An 18,480-nucleotide genomic window follows, 5' to 3' on the forward strand; every position below is an offset into this window, starting at 1 on the left:
CGGTGTATCGGCCTGTTTGGTAGCTGTTCCTTGTTCTGAAGTTTCTGCTTCAGTACCACACCTTCCCCTGCAAAGCAGAGAGGAAACTGAATTATGGAGCAGAGCGGTGGTCCTCCACTCTGTCTTCTCCAGCTCACCCTCTCTGTCTGGAAGGGAGAGGCTAGAGCAGAACACCCCTGCCATTCTGCTTCTTGAGTCTTTAGACGTGCCAGGCCGTTTCCCCAGAAATTAAGCCCTGCTTTAATTTTAATTCAGAGTACTCGTCGTATGCTCATAGGCAAGTGACAATCTCAGCCACACAGGGGCTCCATTTCCTTGGATGTGTGTAGACCGCATCACTGGCACATATATGAATTCTGCCCAACTGAAATTTTAGAGAAAAACACCTGCACATATATTGGACACATGGTCCCAGACACAAAAAGGGAGGAGGGGTCAGCAAGGGGGGAGAAGAGCATGTGGGTGAAATTGCTGGTGATTGCTATGAAACTGACCTTTCGGTGTGGTGGTGGTGGTGGTCGAGCACCTCCAGGGATGGGCATGCTTCCTTCCTTCACGTTTCCGTCTGAATTTTCTTCTTCTTTTGCCCTTCATAAGTTTTCTCCCCTTTCCCCGTACATTGGTTTAGGTTTCTTTGCGTGTTTGGGTGGAGGGTGCCGAAAAACGCTTCCTTCTAACTTCCTTTGGTCCGTGCTTCTCTGCTGCAGATCATTGGTGGCACAGACCCCCTGCTGTATACAGGGGAAATCTGGTACACGCCGATCCGGAAGGAATGGTACTATGAAGTGGTCATTGTCAGGATCGAGATCAACGAACAAGACCTGGAGATGGACTGTAAGGAGGTGTGTGTCTCTCCTCTCCCCTGCTCATACCTCAGTAACGCGTGCCCGCACTCCTGGGTGTACTGCTCCTGACTCCGTCGTAAAGCAAGGAGCCGTTCTTACATAGGATAAGGGGTTGAAGGATATTGTGTCCTTCTAGTTTTTTTTTCTTTGCACTGAATCCATTTAACACATTCTTATTGTCTTTGGAAGTTAAGCACTAACTGTGGCAATGGCAGTACAACTTGGCTTGCTCATTGCTGCCTTCTCACCTCCTTCCTCTCTCTCACCCACAGTACAATTATGATAAGAGTATTGTGGACAGTGGCACCACCAACCTCCGACTTCCGAAGAAAGTTTTTGAGGCCGCCGTGAGATCCATTAAGACTGCTTCCTCAGTCAGTAATGCAGTATGTCATCCCCGTTTATCCCCTGGTGTTTGTGTTTTGCTTGCTGGAGTGATTGATGGGTGGCGTTTACCATTGAAAGGACTTTCGGTGGGAAAGTTCCTTTATTTTTTGTACATCTTGGGCTGGGTGCTGAGGCATTGCATGCTTTGTTGCAAACGAACTGCCAGCCTACAGCTCCTCAGGCTCAGTGACACTCGCAGCCTGCAGGCTTAAGCCCGGCAAGTCAATGATATTGGTGGCCTGCAGCATCTCGGCCCAGTCAGTCATTGGCTTGCTGGGTTGAGGCAAAACAAGCAGCGTGCACCAGCGATTTGCAGGCCTTAAGCCGAGGCACTGCAGGCTGACGGGGCCGATGCAGTAAGACACAAGTTAAAACAGGTGCCTTGTATTGAGCGCCAGTTTTTCCTAACGTGCGCACAGCCTGGTCCCCTGGATGCCTGTTGCAGTATGTAAATGAGGGGCTGCATAACAAAGGATGCGCTAGGGCCGAATTGTGTGTCCCTAGCGCTCAAATCATTGGGGGCTCACAACTGCAAGGGGTGCTCAGTACGAGCGCCTGCTTCTGGCCTGTTGTGCTGAGGTTGCTAGATGCCCATAGCTAAGCGCCCTTTGGTATTGTGCGTATAGAATTTTTTTTTTTTTTTACATCAAGCCCGTATACCTTTTTATTTTTAAACACCGCAAGAAGAAAACTTCACGACAGTACTAACTAGGAGGAACCACAGGAGAAATTTCTCATGAGCTCTTGACTTGCAGATTGACTTAATGCCACCTCCCGGGCTGGAGTTACATGTGTTAAGTGCTATTTGCTTCGCATTTGTTTGGGCACGCTAATCTCCTTATTGCATTGCGTGCTCTTCTAGCGTGTTCAAAACGCGTGTCTAACCGCACGTAAACCTGTGCACTTTATTGCATTGACCCCTGAGCGTATCCATGACTTGCAGGGTTGAGGCGCTGTAGGCTGCTGGGCTGATGCAACATCAAGTGCGTCCAAACTGGCCTCACGTTTGTTGAACGCACGCACGTCCCCCTCTCCTGCGTGCCCGATCCAATAGGCAAATGAGCTGCCGCACTAAAAAGAATCAGGATACTAAGTAGGAGGAACTACAGAAAAGCAGTAATTTCTGTTTTTATTTTTATTTTTTGAACCTTTGACACAGGTCAAGTCAATACCAACTCCGGGGGTGGCATTAATTCTTGCGTGTAAAACATGCACATCGGGCACACAGCTATTACCCCGCTGAAAAAAAAAATCACTAATAGCCTCATCTTCATGGCATTTACATGTGATAAGCAGTTAGCTATGCGTGTGATGCGCTAATCCCCTTTTTGCATCGGGTATTAGCCTAGAGCGTCCAATCATGTGCACAGTATTGCATCGGCCCCCCCGAGTGTCAATGACTTGCTAAGTTAAGGCACTGCAGGCTAAGAGTGTCAATGACTTGCTGGGCTGAGCTTGAGGCATTGTAGGCTGGAGGTGTCATTGACTTGCAGAGCTGAGGCACTGGCAGGCTGGGAGTGGCACTGGCAGGCTGGACTGAGCAAGGTGCAAAGGAAATCCTTGCTTTTCAAAGGCACGACTCTGCTCACCTACCTGCTGATTTCATTCCACTGACAGGGCTGTACTTTGTGGCACAATTTCAGTTTTAAAGTGACAAAGTTAACTCTTTTTGTGAGAAGAGGTTGCCAGTATATAACCACTGTCCATAAAACATGGATTCGTCCTCACTTCCCAAACTGGAGAAGCTATATCTGTCTGCTTTACCACCATGAGCTGTAGAAACCCCTCCGCCCCTTAATGAGACCACAGCTTGTTATCTAATGAGCAGCCATTCAATACTATTCTCTCTCTCTAGAGCAGGGTAATTTTTAGCAAGATTGTGAAATGGTAGGCCCCAGGTGGTATTCCACTCACCCCCCATTCTCACTCTTCAGGAGGTGCCCTCTGCTGGTGTTAAAGTGCACAAATACTGCCACAGCCAATCCAAAAAGGGACTATAAAAGAAGTCATCTGCCCCGTCTCCCTTTTTGAGGATTAAAACTCCATTTTTAGGGAAGCAGAACAAAGCAATAAAGTTCCTCACTTCAGTGCATTCCAAGGGAGATTAACATGTCCCTCTCTTTTTTTTGGCACCAAATCTGCTTCATAAGAGGCCACTGTCTATTCGAAAGCACGATGAGGGGAATGTGCCAGAGGAGGAAACTGAACCCCCCAGTTTTTAGCATAGGTACTAGGATTGATGTTCCTTCGCACCTCACCACCCAGCCTGTCCCAACTGGAAAAATCCTGTACGTACCCAAATAACTTTAGAGAAGACATTTGATGGGGAGACAGCAGCAATCCCTGTGTTGAGAGAGAAATGGAAGTGCATGGCGGGTAGGGAAAGGCCCGTGAGGATTAAAATTCACAGGACTTGCATTTCTTTTTTTTGGCTCTGATAGACGGAAAAGTTCCCGGATGGTTTCTGGCTGGGCGAGCAGTTGGTTTGCTGGCAGGTTGGCACCACGCCCTGGCACATATTCCCCGTTATATCACTTTACCTGATGGGCGAGGCAACCAACCAATCCTTCCGCATCACCATCCTGCCACAGGTGGGTACCTATAAATAAAATGTTGTCATGCCACCTTCATCTTGAAGAGAGAGTGAGATCCCGTAAGGCAGCTTACAGCAGAAGATGAACAAATCTAGCCTTTTGTTCTTAGCCACACTGGTGCAGCAGAGGGTTAGGATCTGACACACAAGTTGCAAGCGAAGGGAGATTCCCTTCCGCAATTTGTTATCCTGCTCAGGTGGCTGTCACCAGCTCTGCACCTCTGGGTGCCATTTAGCAAGGGGTGCATGGGAGCCTCCTCTCCTTTGCATCACTGCTCCCTTTCTGAAGGCAAAACAGATTGCTCCGTTACTTTTCTAATTTATGAAGATGCTCATCACAACTGAAACTGCTTTACCCGTCACTCCAACTTTCTGTCTTATAGTCTGTCACCACCAAACCAAAATGCTTTACAAGACAAACTACTGCGGGTGTCCACATTCTGCCAAGCATTAAATCAAATTCTTCTATTCCTTTGTTCTCATTTGACGATGAAGTCCATTTTTTGTGTTGTATTCTTTATGGTAAATGATTGTGGCCTATCTAGCACTGTGTGTGTCTCTCTCATATAAGATTTCTAGGGCTCTGGGTAATCATTGCATTGCATCTGTGCATGAGTGATACAAGGACCTCACTTGGAGCAGAGGGAGGGGCTGCAGGCCACAAAGGAGCACTGACATACAAACTGCGAGGCCAATGCGAGCCGAATCGATAGTTTGTAACTTCAGCACTTTTGAAACAATGCTATAGCCCTGTTGTGGTAGGAGTCAGACTTCCCAAGCACAGTGCTTAGAGTCTGAAGTCCAAAAGGCTTCTGAATGGTGACTCACCAGTCTGGGTTCCCTCTCCAATGACCATCCTCTCTTTTCCTCAGCAATACCTGCGCCCCGTGGAGGATGTCGCCACCTCCCAGGATGACTGTTACAAGTTTGCCATCTCCCAGTCCTCTACGGGTAGCGTGATGGGAGCAGTTGTTATGGAGGGCTTCTACGTGGTGTTTGATCGGGCTCGGAAACGGATTGGGTTTGCAGTCAGTACGTGCCATGGTAAGAGACACTAAGACTTCATCCCTCTCTCTGTGCAGATGTCTGCTTGGTTAGGTAAGACATCCTAGAGTTTGCTTAGTTATAGGGAAATGAATCCTTATTCTAGGACATATGGTCAAGCTCAGCGATACCCTTCTTCATCATACCCCAATGGGTTTTGCATTCTTACCTCTAGATGGCAGCAGAGAAAAAAACCTTTGAGACACTGCTACATAACAGAGTGTGCCACTTGCAGTCCCTCAGTATTTCTCTGTCTCCAGCAAATGGTAGAGGTGCAGAACCTGCAGACTAGACTTAAAAAAAAAAAAATTAGCTTCCTGAGGGGTTTAGGTGCCTTTGTCGGCCATCCCTCGGGTAGAGCTGAGCGAGCAGGGTGTTGATTATCCCTGGCTGTCTCGACCTGATGCATCCAGAGGGCTGAAAGCCAGGAGTTCTGGTTCCCTTAGCTTTTCTGTGGGCCCCTCACCGATGCCTGCCAGCAGACACAGGGAAGTACCCATTTGCTTCTTTCCTGGGGAGCTGTAGCTTAAATTAAAAAAAAAAAAAAAAGTAGGTAGTTTTGCATGCGGGAACTAGGAAAAGGGGCATGTCTCTGTGCAGGAGCAGAGCGTTCGTATCTGAGCTGCAAAACACGAGGGGAAGTGGGAGAGCATATGCCATTTCTTCCGAGGATGGGAAAGTGTGCATCTTTGAGCCGAGACTGTCAGTGCGGCGGGGTGTTTGCAACCACATGGCGTAGGCCGCTGACTGCGGGAAGGTTTGTTGGGCCTACAGGGGGAGCAGCTTGCGTCTTTCTGCTGGCACCCTGTGTACCGCTCGTGTTGCCAGAGGTGAGGGATCCTTGGCAGAGACTTCTTCCCGGCAGATCATTCGTTCTTAGAGGATTGTGCCACATATCTTGGACTCCAAGATAACAGCAGTCATTTTGTCATTGCATGCTCATAAGCATACAGCTTCCAAAGAGGCCGGGGATTCTCCTCCTCCACTGTCACCGATGCTGCAGTGAGTTCCTGGTGACCAAGACAGTATGGGGAACCAGTGGAAGAGGCGGACAGGATTTTAGTGACTCGGACCCTTTTTCTACAGACTTTGTCCTTCTCCTCCACAAAGATTTTTTTAGCCAAGAAAGGATTAGAAGAATTGACAGGTGCCCCAGAAGTCTCCGCTTCTGGCTAAAAGGCCTAGCTCCTGGGCCTAGGAAGTAGGTCGTGGGAGGATGTCAACTCTGCTTCAGACTCTGATGAGGAAGGGGATCCTCAAGAATCTGGAGGTTGACACAACAGTGGATTCTCTGGATGATCAGGGGGCCTCTAGTTTACATGACACGGAGCAGACAGAGTCTGAGGCGTTGCCAGTATCTGATGACCAGAGGGTGGTCTACTTGTTCCAAAAGGAAGAGTTGGGCTTACTGATTCCTCAGGTCCTGGGTTAGCTGGGAATTAAGGTCATGCAGGAGGAATCAGATAATGAGGGAGTGGACCTGATCCTGGTTGGCCTTCTAAAAAATATTTTCCTCTTCCTAAAGAGATAAAGAAGCTGGTGATCCAGGTGTGGGCCAGAGGTCAGTAGGGCACTGACGAAATTGTACCCTTTGCTTGAGGAAACGCTGGAACGTTTGCTGATGCTGAAGATGGATGCTTAGGTTTCAGCAGTGATCAAGCAGACCATTCCAGTGGCACGTTCGGCTGCCTTGAAGGATGTCCAGGATAGGAAATTGGAGATTCAATTGAAGAGGATGTTTGAGGTCTCAGCTCTAAGTCTCCGAGTGGCAGTCTGTAGTAGCCTCATGCAGCGGGCCTGTCTGCTTTGGGTGCAGAAGGCGCAAGAGGAGGAGTCTGGATCTTCAGCCAAGCAGGCAGCCCATCTAGAAGTGGGGGTAGCCTATGGGGTGGATGCACTGTACCATCTGGTCAGAACTTCCACCAGGAATATGATCTCTGCAGACTGCTGTGGCTGCATAATTGGTCAGCTGATGTGTGGTCCAAGTCCCAGCTATGCAGTCTTCCCTTTAAAGGAAAATTACTATTTGGGGAAGAGGTCGAGCAATTGATGAAGCACTTGGGAGAGTCGAATGGGAACAAGTTGCCAGAGGAAAAGAAGCCCGGCAAGAAGACTGTTCCTCCTCGTGTTCACTTTCAGGATGTGAGAAGATTCAGTTCCATCAGGAACTCCTCCTCTTCCTCCCAGAGATGAGCGGGAAGGCTGCAGTCCTTTTGTGAAACACATAGGCGGCCTCGTGAGAGTTCCATACAAGGAGCCGAAGGAGGAAAGGCTTCTCAGTGAGGCCAGGCTGGTCCACTGTTTGGTTGAGGCGATCAGTGGGGAGATTAACCTGTTTTACGAGGAGTGGATCAATATCACCACAGATCAATGGGTGTTGGATGTGATAAGAGACGACTGTGCCTTAGAATTTTCACGTCCAGTCAGAGAGGCCATTCATCGTGTCCCACTGCACATCCCAGGTAAAGCGGAAGGTGGTGCAAGAAACCGTGCAGCGATTGCAAAGTCTCTGAGCCATAGCACTGGTTGCCCCACAGGAGCAGGGCCTCGGAAGGTACTTAGTTTATTTCATAGTTCCGAAGGAGGAGGGTGCATTCCAGCCCATTCTGGATCTGAAGTATGTATGGCCCTGCAGGTGCCACATTTTCGCATGGAAACACTGAGAGTGGTCATAGCGGCAGTTCGCAAAGGGGAGTATCTGGCGGCGTTAGACTTGACAGAAGCCTACCTGCACATCCTCATATGCCCAGATCAACAGAAGTTTCTGCGGTTTATGGTGTTGGAGGAACATTATCAGTTTTGGGCTCTGCCCTTCAGATTGGTGATGGTAATAGTTGCCACAGCACTTAGGAGGGAGTAGATTCTGGTTCACCTCTACTTGGACAACTGGCTCATTCAAGCAAAGTCGGAGTGTCATTGCTCAGTGCAGCAAGTTATGACTCTGAAGTCTCTGGGTTGGGTAATGAATCTGGTCTCCTTCCAGTCTCTGGAATACCTAGAGGCTTTATTAGAATCTTGAATGGGCAAGCTTCTTCTCCGCATGAGAGAGTGACCAAACTCCAGTCATGGGTGAGGCGACTATTACGGCTTCTGGGATTATTTGCTGGTACTGGGGTTTATGGCCTCTATGCTGGAGCTGGTGCCATGGAAATTTACACAAATGCAGCCTCTGCAACAGGTGCTTTTGTCCCATTGGAGTCTGCTCTTGGAGGAGTTTCAGCTTCCTTTGCCATCTGGGGGGGTGCCAGGTCCGGTCTTCTCTTGGGGGCTATTGTGTCCCAATCTAGAGAGCAGAGTGGAGCTGGAGATCAAAGTCTGGGTGGTAGTGACCACGGATGTCAGCCTCAAGGGTTGGGGAGTGGTTTGCCAAGGCCAATGGTCAGTAAGGGAAGCGTCCTGCTCTATCAGACGGTTGGAAGCGAGAGCAGTCTGCAGGGCGCTGCTTGCGTTTCTTCTACGGGTGTGGGTGTGAACAGTGGGAGTTTTTTTCTCAGACAATGCGACAACGGTGGCGTATATCAACCATCAGGGCAGGATGAGGAGTCCTAGGATAGCTCAGAAGGCCCAGGAACTGTTTGCTTGGGTGGAGCATTACCTGGTGGGGATAGCAGCGTCACATGTGACTAGAGTGGCCAATGTACAGACAGATTTTTTTCAGCAGGCAGCATTTAGAAGCAGGTGAATGGGAGTTGTCTGCAGAGGCCATGGATCTCATTCAAGCCAGATGGGGTATGCCCTAGTTGGATCTGCTGGCTTCATAAGTCAATGCCAAGGCGAGTGGGTTCTTCGGCCAGCGAAGAGGTCAGTTCGGAAGGGATCAATGTGTTAGTCCTCTCGTGGCCAGTGGACATTTTCCTGTTTTTCGTCCATGGCCCCTAGTGGGGCGAGTTTTGAGATGCATAGAGCACTATCCAAGAAGAATGGTATTGGTAGCTCCAGCATGGCCATAATGCCCATGCTTTGCCGATCTAGTGCATCTCATGGTGGACAGACCCATCAGACTACGTCATCTGCAAGGGTTGCTGCGCTTGGGACCCATCTTCCTGGATCAGGCGCATCACTTCTGTCTTGTGGCCTGGCTTTTGAGAGGTGACTATTGTGCCTGAAAGGGTACTCGGAAGTGGTTATTGTTATGTTGCTGCAGGCCACAAGGCCACCAGCCTCCTTGGCTTATGTCCGGGTTTGGAAAGTGTTTGAGTTATCTACGGAGGAAGGTCACAACCTTTTGCACGTAGAGGGTCACAGATCTTGGCCTTTCTGCAGCCAGGTTTGTCATAAAGCTGGCCTGCATCTCGCTTCGGTTACAGGTTGCAGCTTTGGGATGCCTTCAGGGGGTTCTGTGTGGTCCTCCTTTTTGAGGCATGTGTCTATGAAGGACCTGACTCCGAAGACAGTATTCGTGGTGGCAAGATGTACACCCAGGTATATCTTGGCGCTGCAAGCACTGTTGTGTAGAGATCCTTTCCTGCATATTTCATATGGAGCGTCAGTGTGTACGATGCCCTCCTTTTTGCCAAAGGTGGTTTCCTCCTTTCATGTTAACCAGGCAGTGGAGCTTCCCATGTTTCGTCATTTGATGGCAGAGGTGCTACATGCGAGGGAGCTACATTTATTGGATATTCGTTTGGATTCTGTTGCATTATCTTAAGGTCATTAACACCTATTTCTCTTGTGTAGCGGGGCAAAGAAAGATTTTAAGGCATCTGTCACATTCACTGAAGGAGGCAATCTTATTCACGTATATCTGTAAGGGGCGCACGGTTCCAGAAGGGTTGAACGCCCACTCTACCAGGACACAGGCAGTGTCCTGGGCAGGACGTCAGTTGGTTTCTCTTTAGGAGATCTGTTGGGGACGGATATGGTCTTTGCCTCACACTATTACCAAGCATTACAGATCAGATGGGAGAGTCTGGGAGGAGGCTTCTTTTGGGGAAAGTGTGTTGTGTGCTAGTCTTTCAGATTCTCGCCTAGGGTACATCCCACTTGTCTTGACTGATGTAGGGTATGATCAAAGGAAAATTTGGCTCTTACCTGTTCATTTTTGTTCCTGGAAAGCCACAGCTCACTCCAGAAGCCCATCCCCATAGTGGCAAAAGACTGGGAAGTAGCAGACTGTAAATAGTGCAGATTTTGTTTCACCTTATTTTGGATGTAATGGTTCCAGATCAGAGAGCCCAACCTGGTTCCTACTCGCGTTGGAAGGAGGAGTTCTGTACTGTGGCCAGGTATCCATCTTGGCTTGGGTACAGGTCAATACTGAGGGACTGCAGGTGGCACTCTTGGTTATATAGCAGTGTCTCAAAGTTTGTTTTTTTTTCTCTGCCTCCGTCTGCTGCTAGGGATGCAAAACCCACTTGTCTGGACTGATTTGTGGTATGCCAGGAGAATTAGCAGCTAAGAACCAGTTTTCCTTTTCTAGTTGCCAGGACCCTTCAACAAGTATGTGCCAGGTCCACTAATTGCCTCTGGAATCTGTGTTACTTATGAACAAGTAGGACTTAGCTAATAACATGACTAAGCAGTAGATGTCAGAGGTCTGGATAACCTGTTTCATGTACTGAGTTTAGACTGCATGTCACTTCTCTAACTGGTCCCAATCATCTCTTATAACCTTCTTAGCTCACGATGAGTACCGGACAGCAGCAGTGGAGGGCCCTTTCTTTGCTGCGGACATGGAGGACTGTGGTTACAACATCCCTCAGACGGATGAGTCTACGTTGATGACGATTGCTTATGTCATGGCAGCCATCTGTGCCCTCTTCATGCTTCCCCTCTGCCTCATGGTGTTCCAGTGGCGCTGTTTCCGCTGCCGGCAACAGCCCCATGATGACTTTGCTGATGACATATCCTTGCTGAAGTGATTCATCCGCCCTGCAATTGGCGAGAGACTGCAAGGCCACAGCCCATGCTGGGTGGAGAGTTCATGAAGACAATGGGGGGGTGGGAAAGAGAACCAGAGACCCAGAGGTGGGATAGGGGATGATTAGAGAGGGTGGAGCAAACTCTTATCTGCTAGAGCCACACTCAGTACCATAGTTCTCGGGTGCCTCTTTTTTTGATACTGATTAGAGATCATGGTGACTGCCTGGAGACATACATTTAAATACAGATCTATGCAGCGGTGTACAGTGGGGCCCTCTGCCTGATCTCAGCTCCTCTCACCACCTTCTAGGTCAACAAAACTTCCCAAAGCCTGAGCTGGAACCAAACACTTATCTAAAGGGCCCTTGAAAAGAGAGTGGGTCTCTATATCTTTCTCACCCCCTTACTTTTAACCCGAGTAGCGTGGCTCAAGCAACACTGGGTCAGGGAGGTAAAGCAAAGTTCTACGGGAACCTCAACTGCCCTAGGAACAATGCCAATGCCAGACCGAACACTTGAATTGTTGGGAATCAGTTGTTGTGAGCACTGCTTGTTGAACATGAGCAGGAGGGCATTCTTTTGTTTGGAGGTGAAAAACATTCCTACTATCAAATTATTGGGGGAAGGGGAGAAGTGGGTGAGATAGTGGAAGTAAAGAGGCCAGGGAAGGCCATCTGCTAACTGCTCTGACACTGTGATGAAGTATGCACTAGAGCACTGTTGAGACAGAGCCCACACATCCTGCTGCTCTATCATAAAGAGATCCACTGCCAGAGAAATTAATCTATAGGGAGAGACCAGGGTCAGAGCAAGAATCTGGGACTACACCCCCCCCCCCTCAAATTAATTTCTCTCCATTCCTACTATAGATGGTACTTTAGTCCTCTACGGGTAATCTCTCTTAGCCAAAGGGGAGTCCCTGCCTAAACATAACACGGAGTAGGGAATGCCAACCTTCCCTCCCCCATCACCGTTTGGAGGAGAGAGGGACTGAATTGGAGTTTTGATTCATAAGTCAGAAACAGAACCCCAAACTGCGTAAGCCCTGTTCAGTTAAGTCCGTGTAGTTTTAGTATCTGAGGCTACTCCCCACATCTCTGAAAAGCCATAAAACACAAGACTACCCATTTCCTCTTGCCATAAGTGACAGTTGGAGAGGCTCAGGCATAGGATCACTGTCCTTATGCAAGGGAAGTCCTGCCCTCATGTGGAGACAACTTTACAGGGAAGTGACTGACCCACTACCAATGCAAGAACCACTTTTTTTTTTTTTGCATTTGATTTCAGTTTTCTTTTTGCTAATGTCAGAGGAAGTAACTGTATATATAGGTTTTTCTAACAGGTACATCCCAGTCGTCGGCGCAGATAACACCAATTGTCTTAGCGTTGAGGTCATACACAGCCAGTATCCTGCCAGCATTCCACCTGTATCCCATGAGTCCCAAGGTAGCCATTTGAGCGTGAGGGACACTGACCATGAACTGTGAAAAGCTGAAAGGGACAGCACCATCCCACGCAAGCTGGAACACTGCCTTCATAACATGCAGTGAAAAAGGGGAATCCATGCAACATGTATGACCACACTACCCAAGAACAAACACACAGGGGCCATACTTTAAGGCAATTCAGCTATGGTAGGATTTGGCAGGCACTAATGAAAGGGTATAATTTGGCAAACGTTAGCAGGTACAACAGAGCTGGGGGAACCTCTGGGAATGATGGGGGCAGCCTTCCTCCTCACACACTCTGTTGCTGTATACTTTGCAATATCCCATAATCTTAAATGTCTATATGTTTGAAACCTGAATGTTAACATAAGTTATTAAATTCAAAACAGAGACAAGCAACCACTTTCTTGGGTCCAAGTGTGCCTCACTGTCTGCCAGGGCTTCTTTATGTTTAAAAAAAAAAAAAAAGACCATCATCATAAGAACATGCCATACTGGGTCAGAGCAAGGGTCCATCAAGCCCAGCATCCTGTTTCCAACAGTGGCCAATCCAGGCCCTAAGAACCTGGCAAGTACCCAAAAACTAAGTCTATTCCATGTTACCGTTGCTCGTAATAGCGGTGGTTATTATCTAAGTCAACTTAATTAAGAGCAGGTAATGGACTTTCCTCCAAGAACTTATCCAATCCTTTTTTAAACACAGCTATACTAACTGCACTAACCACATCCTCTGGCAACAAATTCCAGAGTTTAATTGTGTGTTGAGTGAAAAAGAACTTTCTCTGATTAGTTTTAAATGTGCCCCATGCTAACTTCATGGAGTGCCCCCTAGTCTTTTTATTATCCGAAAGAGTAAAAAAAACGATTCACATCTACCCGTTCTAGACCTCTCATGATTTTAAACACCTCTATCATATGGGGGGGATATGATAGAGGTGTCTCTTCTCCAAGCTGAAAAGTCCTAACCTCTTTAGTCTTTCCTCATAGGGGAGCTGTTCCTTTCCCTTTATCATTTTGGTAGCCCTTCTCTGTACCTTCTCCATCGCAATTATATCTTTTTTGAGATGCGGCGACCAGAATTGTACACAGTATTCAAGGTGCGGTCTCACCATGGAGCGATACAGAGGCATTATGACATTTTCCGTTTTATTCATCATTCCTTTTCTAATAATTCCCAACATTCTGTTTGCTTTTTTGACTTCCGCAGCACACTGCACCGACAATTTCAATGTGTTATCCACTATGACGCCTTGGAGAATGAGGTTGGGGGTATGAAGAAAGGTGATAAGGGCAGATGAACTAACTACAACCACATAGGCGTTTTGCCTTAAGATAGCCAGCAATCAGAAGATGGGAGGGTGATGGAGCACTGGTCTCTTCAACCTGTGGAAGTGTTAATGCCAAGAATGAAAAAGCCCCTTTGACTATGCTCAATTTAAGTTTGTTCTTCCCAGATGCTGATTCACTGTAGCATTTGTGTAAGACAGTGGGTAGGGGAAGCTATAGGATATAGTTGACAGGGACAGGCTGCTTGATGGCCTAGCATTCTCTAGGGTAAGATGGCTGGCTGGAGCATAGGGTCATTGAAGCTGGAGTAGAAGATAGCTTGAAGGGAGAGGCTGGTTGGGGCCTTGGGAAGGCTCAATGAAGCTGTGGGGTAACAGGACTAGCAAGGGAGAGGGTGGTTAGGGCCTGGATTCCCTAGCATTGTGCAGTGGCAAGATTTGAAAGAAGAGGCTGGTTGGAGCCTAGAGTCTGTTAGGTAGCAGGACAGGTAGGATCGCCGCATTGTGTTTTGAGGACAATATAATAGAACTCTTCACCCTAAAACAAAATTATAAATAATGGAGCAATAAGAAGGTAAATATTTTTTTATACTTTAGGTGACTCAGAAGATGCTGGTTCTGTCTTTACATCTATATATCATTTATCTAGTATAAAGTTTCCTATATGTATATATATATATATATATATATGTATGTATAGAATTTTACAAGGAGAGAGGAGAGATGATGGATCCCAGCTGTTATCAATCCAGCAACCTGTGACAAGATTCCTTACTCGTTTATCACTTCAGTGTCGGACAGAAGGGACAAGAATCATTCTTGTTTGTTTGGGCCCAGAATTTTATGCACTGAAACCAAGAAATATTGAATTAGTAAAATTTGATGAAGAAATTTCGCTTGTTGACAGAATCATCATAGCATAAAGGGTGCTCTGTGTGCCTTAGTACTGGAAAGCAATGTCTGCTACAAGTGCATTAGCAGAACTATGGGAGGGTCTCAATGATGCAAGTATTCTTTAAAAAGTTAACCATTTACAAGATAAAATACACAGACGGAGCAGGCGGAAGCAGAAGTACAACCCCTCAATGTGCCTATATGTGCTTCAGGTCAGCTAACAGCAGCCCTGAGTGGGAAAAGCAGTGCAGCACATCACAAAAGGGGAATCTGAACGTGAGCTATGGACCAACTTCAGCAGATCCCCAGCTCCCACAGGCACCTGTTACCATTTAAATGTTTAAAAGGTAAAACTGGACATACTATTTAAATAGTTCTTATTTTACATACTTAGTCTCAGTACTGGAATAGCTGGGGGGGGGGGAGGAATCCTTGGTACTGGAATAGTAGGGGGCTGCAGGAAAGGACTGAGGTGCTGTGCTAGAGCAGCATATAGGGGCTCAGTATTGGGATAGGAGCCTGCTAAGTTGGCAGAGCTAGGTGTGGGGGGGATGTTCTCATTACTTAAATAGCAGGGAAGTGGGGTGCTCTGGAGGGGTGAAAGACAACACGCTAGAGCCAGACAATATAAGCAATCAATCAGCCTCATGACAAAGTACATATTTAATTTTTTTTCTTTTAATTTTTAAGGCAATAAGTCAGGACAATTTAGTAACTATATCTGGTACAGCGCTCTACAACATGTACCTAATGGAAAATTGGTTCTTACCTGCTAACTTTCATTTCTGTAGTAGCAGAGATCCGTCTAGAGCCCTGGGTTTGCTTCCCTGCCAGCAGATGGAGACAAAAAGCTTCACTGACACTGTCACATAACGCAGTGTGCCACCTGTAGTCCCTTAGTATTGACTGTACCCAAGTCAAGATGACAGCAACAACCATAAACTTATAAGCAAACTCCCCCCAACGAGCCAGAGGAAGGTGAAGTTGCCATAAAGACAGAAATTTAACATAAGCGATCAGCATTGAAAACCTCCAACAATGCCGCACTGTATACAAAGCAACAATATGAACAGCAAACTCTCCCCACCCCAGTAAATGGGCAGGTCTCTGGACTGATCTGTGGTACTATAGGAATGAAAATTAACAGGTAAGAACCAATTTTCCTTTCCCTGTACAGACTACTGGGATGTACCTAAGCTCTCCTTAACATGGGTGGGACCTGGACAGTTCCATTCATAGAACACTCTCACTAAAGCACATGGAAGCCAGAGCTTTGACATTCAAGCAGTAATGTGTAGCAAAAGTGGGCAACAACTTCCCAGTAGCCGCCCAGCAAACTTCATGCGGAAACACCTGCTGTGACTCAGCCCAGATAGTCGCCTGAGAATGTGTCATGTGCCACTAAACCCCTTCTCCGACCCCGGGCACCCTTTAGAAACGTAAGTCGACTCGATCACTTCCTTGAGCCACCGCACAATTGTAGCATGAGATGACTTATTTCCCTTCTTTGGACCATTCCACAGTAGAAAGAGGTGATGTGAACTATGGAAATCATATTTGACCTTTAGATACCTCATGAATGCATGACTCCAATCTAAGAGCCTAAGCTCCCCCGCATAAACATAGACAAATCCATAAAAGCTGGAAGCACTACTGTCTAAGATGGAATGCTGAGACTACTTCAGGCAGAAAAGAAGGCACCATGCATAAAGATACCCCTGAATCACTCATCTGTAGGAAGGAATCTTGACATGACAGTGTCTGGAGCTGCGAAATTCTCCTGGCTGAACAAACAGGCACCGAAAAAACCACTTTAAGATAGTCAAGACCTTAACCATAGCCTCATACAATCCTCTAAGGACTACATTCATATTCCAAGATGGACAAATGTTCTACACCTAAGGACGCAAGTTCTTAGCACCCTGAAGAACATCCAGATGTGAAGACAGAGGATACCCTTGCACCTTACCCTGGAAACAACCCAATGTCGCTACCTGGACACTCAGAGTTAAAAGCCAGTCCATTGACCAGAACCTTTCTGTAGAAAAGCCAAAATATGCGACACCGTAGTCTGAGCAGAGGCTGCACTCAGTCAACAGCAGATCAGGACTCTAAGATCCTCCAAATCTGCACATATGTCAAGAATGTAGGAGGAGGAAATAGCCACTTCAGAATATCCCCTCCATCTCGGTTGTCTCTCTCAGAAACGAAACTGCACATGACCCAAAAATATTAGGTCCTGGTGGAAAACAGTGGACCAATGGCCGAACCTCAGGGGCCCGGCTATGGCCCGTTGAGCCGATCTGGGAAGCATGGTCGATGTGGCCATGCTGAAGCTAGCAGCATCATGTTGCCTGGATGTTTCTCTATCCGCAGTAATACTTTGTCCAGCAGAGGCCAAAGGAGGGAAGACGAAGAAAAATCCCTCAAGTCCACGGCAGCACCAGAGCTCCAATTCTTTTGTACCATGTTCTATTCAGGGGCTATAAAACTGCGACACCTTGGTATTCTTTTTGGTCAGGATATCCCCATCTTCCGTGAATGATACACATCGCTGCTTCTGACACTTCCATTCCCCAGGGTCTAACTTTCTCAGACTGATAAAATCAGCCGGAATTAGCTTACTCTGGCGATGTGAGACACTGCCAGCTGCTCTAAGTACTGTTCTTCCCAGAGAATCAACTCTCTGACCTCTCGATCCCCTGCCTATACTTGGTTCTGCCTTGACGGTTGATGAAGTTCACCATTGTCGCATTGTCTAATAGGATCCATACTGGATGCCTGCGTAACCTTGGCAGACAGGCATGCAATGTGAAATGCACCACTCATCTCTAACCAATTGACGCCTCCTGTTTCGACCATTGTCCCTGCACCAACAGATCTTGCCACGCCGTCCTCCATCCAGAAAGGGTTGCATCGCAGGTGACTGTTTATCCAATTTGGAATCTCCAATTCCGCACCACTCTCAAGACTGGTGCAAGTAAGCACCGTGAAAGACTGTCCCTGGCTCCCACCTCTAATGGAAAAGGAAGATGAAACTCTTCCAATACTGGATTCCAGCGGGAGAAGAGCACCCTGCAGCTGCAAGGAAGCATCCTGCAGCTGCAAGGAAGATGGGGCAATGAAGAAGCACTATGGGCTGACCTAAAAAAAAGATGATGGGGCATCCATTTATATTGGAGTAGTTTACAGGCCTCCAAATCAAAAGGAAGAGCATGACAGAGGTCTGGTTGAAGACATCCAAAAGATGGGAAAGAAGGGAGAAGTGGTGATCATTGGAGACTTTAATCTGATGGATGTAGACTGGAGAATCCCTTCTGCAGAATCTAACAATAGTAGAGAAATAGTGGATGGCCCTGCAAGGGGCTTTGTTCAAGCAAATGGTAATGGAACCCACGAGAGAGGGAGCTATACTCTATTTAGTGCTCACTAATGGAGATGATGTCCAGGTGGACGCCCACCTCAGCACCAGTGATCATCAAACGGTATGGTTTCATATCACACAAAGGATACGGAGAAGAAGCACGAAGACCCGAGTTTTGCAGTTTAAAAACACAGACTTTGATGAAATGGGGAAGTACCTGGAGGAAGAAATAGAAGGCTGGGAGAAAGGAAAATTAGTTTCTTACCTGATAATTTTCGTTCCTGTAGTACCAAGGATCAGTCCAGGACACCTGGGTTGTGACTCCGCACCAGTAGATGGAGACAGACTAAAACTTGTGGGCGGAGCCATATATGCTCCTGTGCCAGCCACAGCCCCTCAGACATACGTAATGTCAAAGTAGAAAATTCCATAAGGTAACCATAGCTAACCATACAAACTTGCTATTTAAACGGAAAAAAATTCCAACACCCCTACAGGAACCAGACGCCCCAACCGGGAGAGCGACTAAACAAGGGGTCAGCGTACTGAAACACAACAATGAGCGGACTCTTCGTTACTGCAGCGTAGCACTGCGGGCGGGATCCTGGACTGATCCTTGGTACTACAGGAACGAAAATTATCAGGTAAGAAACTAATTTTCCTTTCCCTGTACGTACCAGGATCAGTCCAGGACACCTGGGATGTACCAGAGCTAAATTACCGAGGGTGGGAAGCAGAGAGTCCCGCTCGGAGCACC

At 47.4% G+C, this 18,480-nt stretch overlaps 2 protein-coding genes across 6 annotated transcripts in view; one reads left to right on the forward strand and one right to left on the reverse strand.

The window, feature by feature from the left end:
- BACE1 (beta-secretase 1) overlaps nucleotides 1-12,582 on the forward strand; it is a 33,954-nt gene extending 21,372 nt beyond the window's left edge. The window contains exons 5-9 of one of the 2 annotated variants that reach the window (XM_029574114.1): nucleotides 708-842; nucleotides 1,118-1,231; nucleotides 3,674-3,823; nucleotides 4,698-4,869; nucleotides 10,489-12,582. In XM_029574114.1, coding sequence (XP_029429974.1) covers nucleotides 708-842; nucleotides 1,118-1,231; nucleotides 3,674-3,823; nucleotides 4,698-4,869; nucleotides 10,489-10,730 — 813 coding nt within the window. In that variant the 3' untranslated portion in view covers nucleotides 10,731-12,582. The remainder of the gene's footprint in view (nucleotides 1-707; nucleotides 843-1,117; nucleotides 1,232-3,673; nucleotides 3,824-4,697; nucleotides 4,870-10,488) is intronic. The other variant, XM_029574115.1, reaches the window with a different exon arrangement.
- A 749-nt stretch (nucleotides 12,583-13,331) lies between these two features.
- RNF214 (ring finger protein 214) overlaps nucleotides 13,332-18,480 on the reverse strand; it is a 31,171-nt gene continuing 26,022 nt past the window's right edge. For 3 of the 4 annotated variants that reach the window (XM_029573325.1, XM_029573326.1, XM_029573323.1), the window contains one exon: nucleotides 13,332-14,313. In XM_029573325.1, coding sequence (XP_029429185.1) covers nucleotides 14,248-14,313 — 66 coding nt within the window. In that variant the 3' untranslated portion in view covers nucleotides 13,332-14,247. The remainder of the gene's footprint in view (nucleotides 14,314-18,480) is intronic. The other variant, XM_029573324.1, reaches the window with a different exon arrangement.

Source organism: Rhinatrema bivittatum, chromosome 12, assembly GCF_901001135.1.
Source record: "Rhinatrema bivittatum chromosome 12, aRhiBiv1.1, whole genome shotgun sequence".
In the NCBI taxonomy this organism is placed as follows: domain Eukaryota; kingdom Metazoa; phylum Chordata; class Amphibia; order Gymnophiona; family Rhinatrematidae; genus Rhinatrema; species Rhinatrema bivittatum.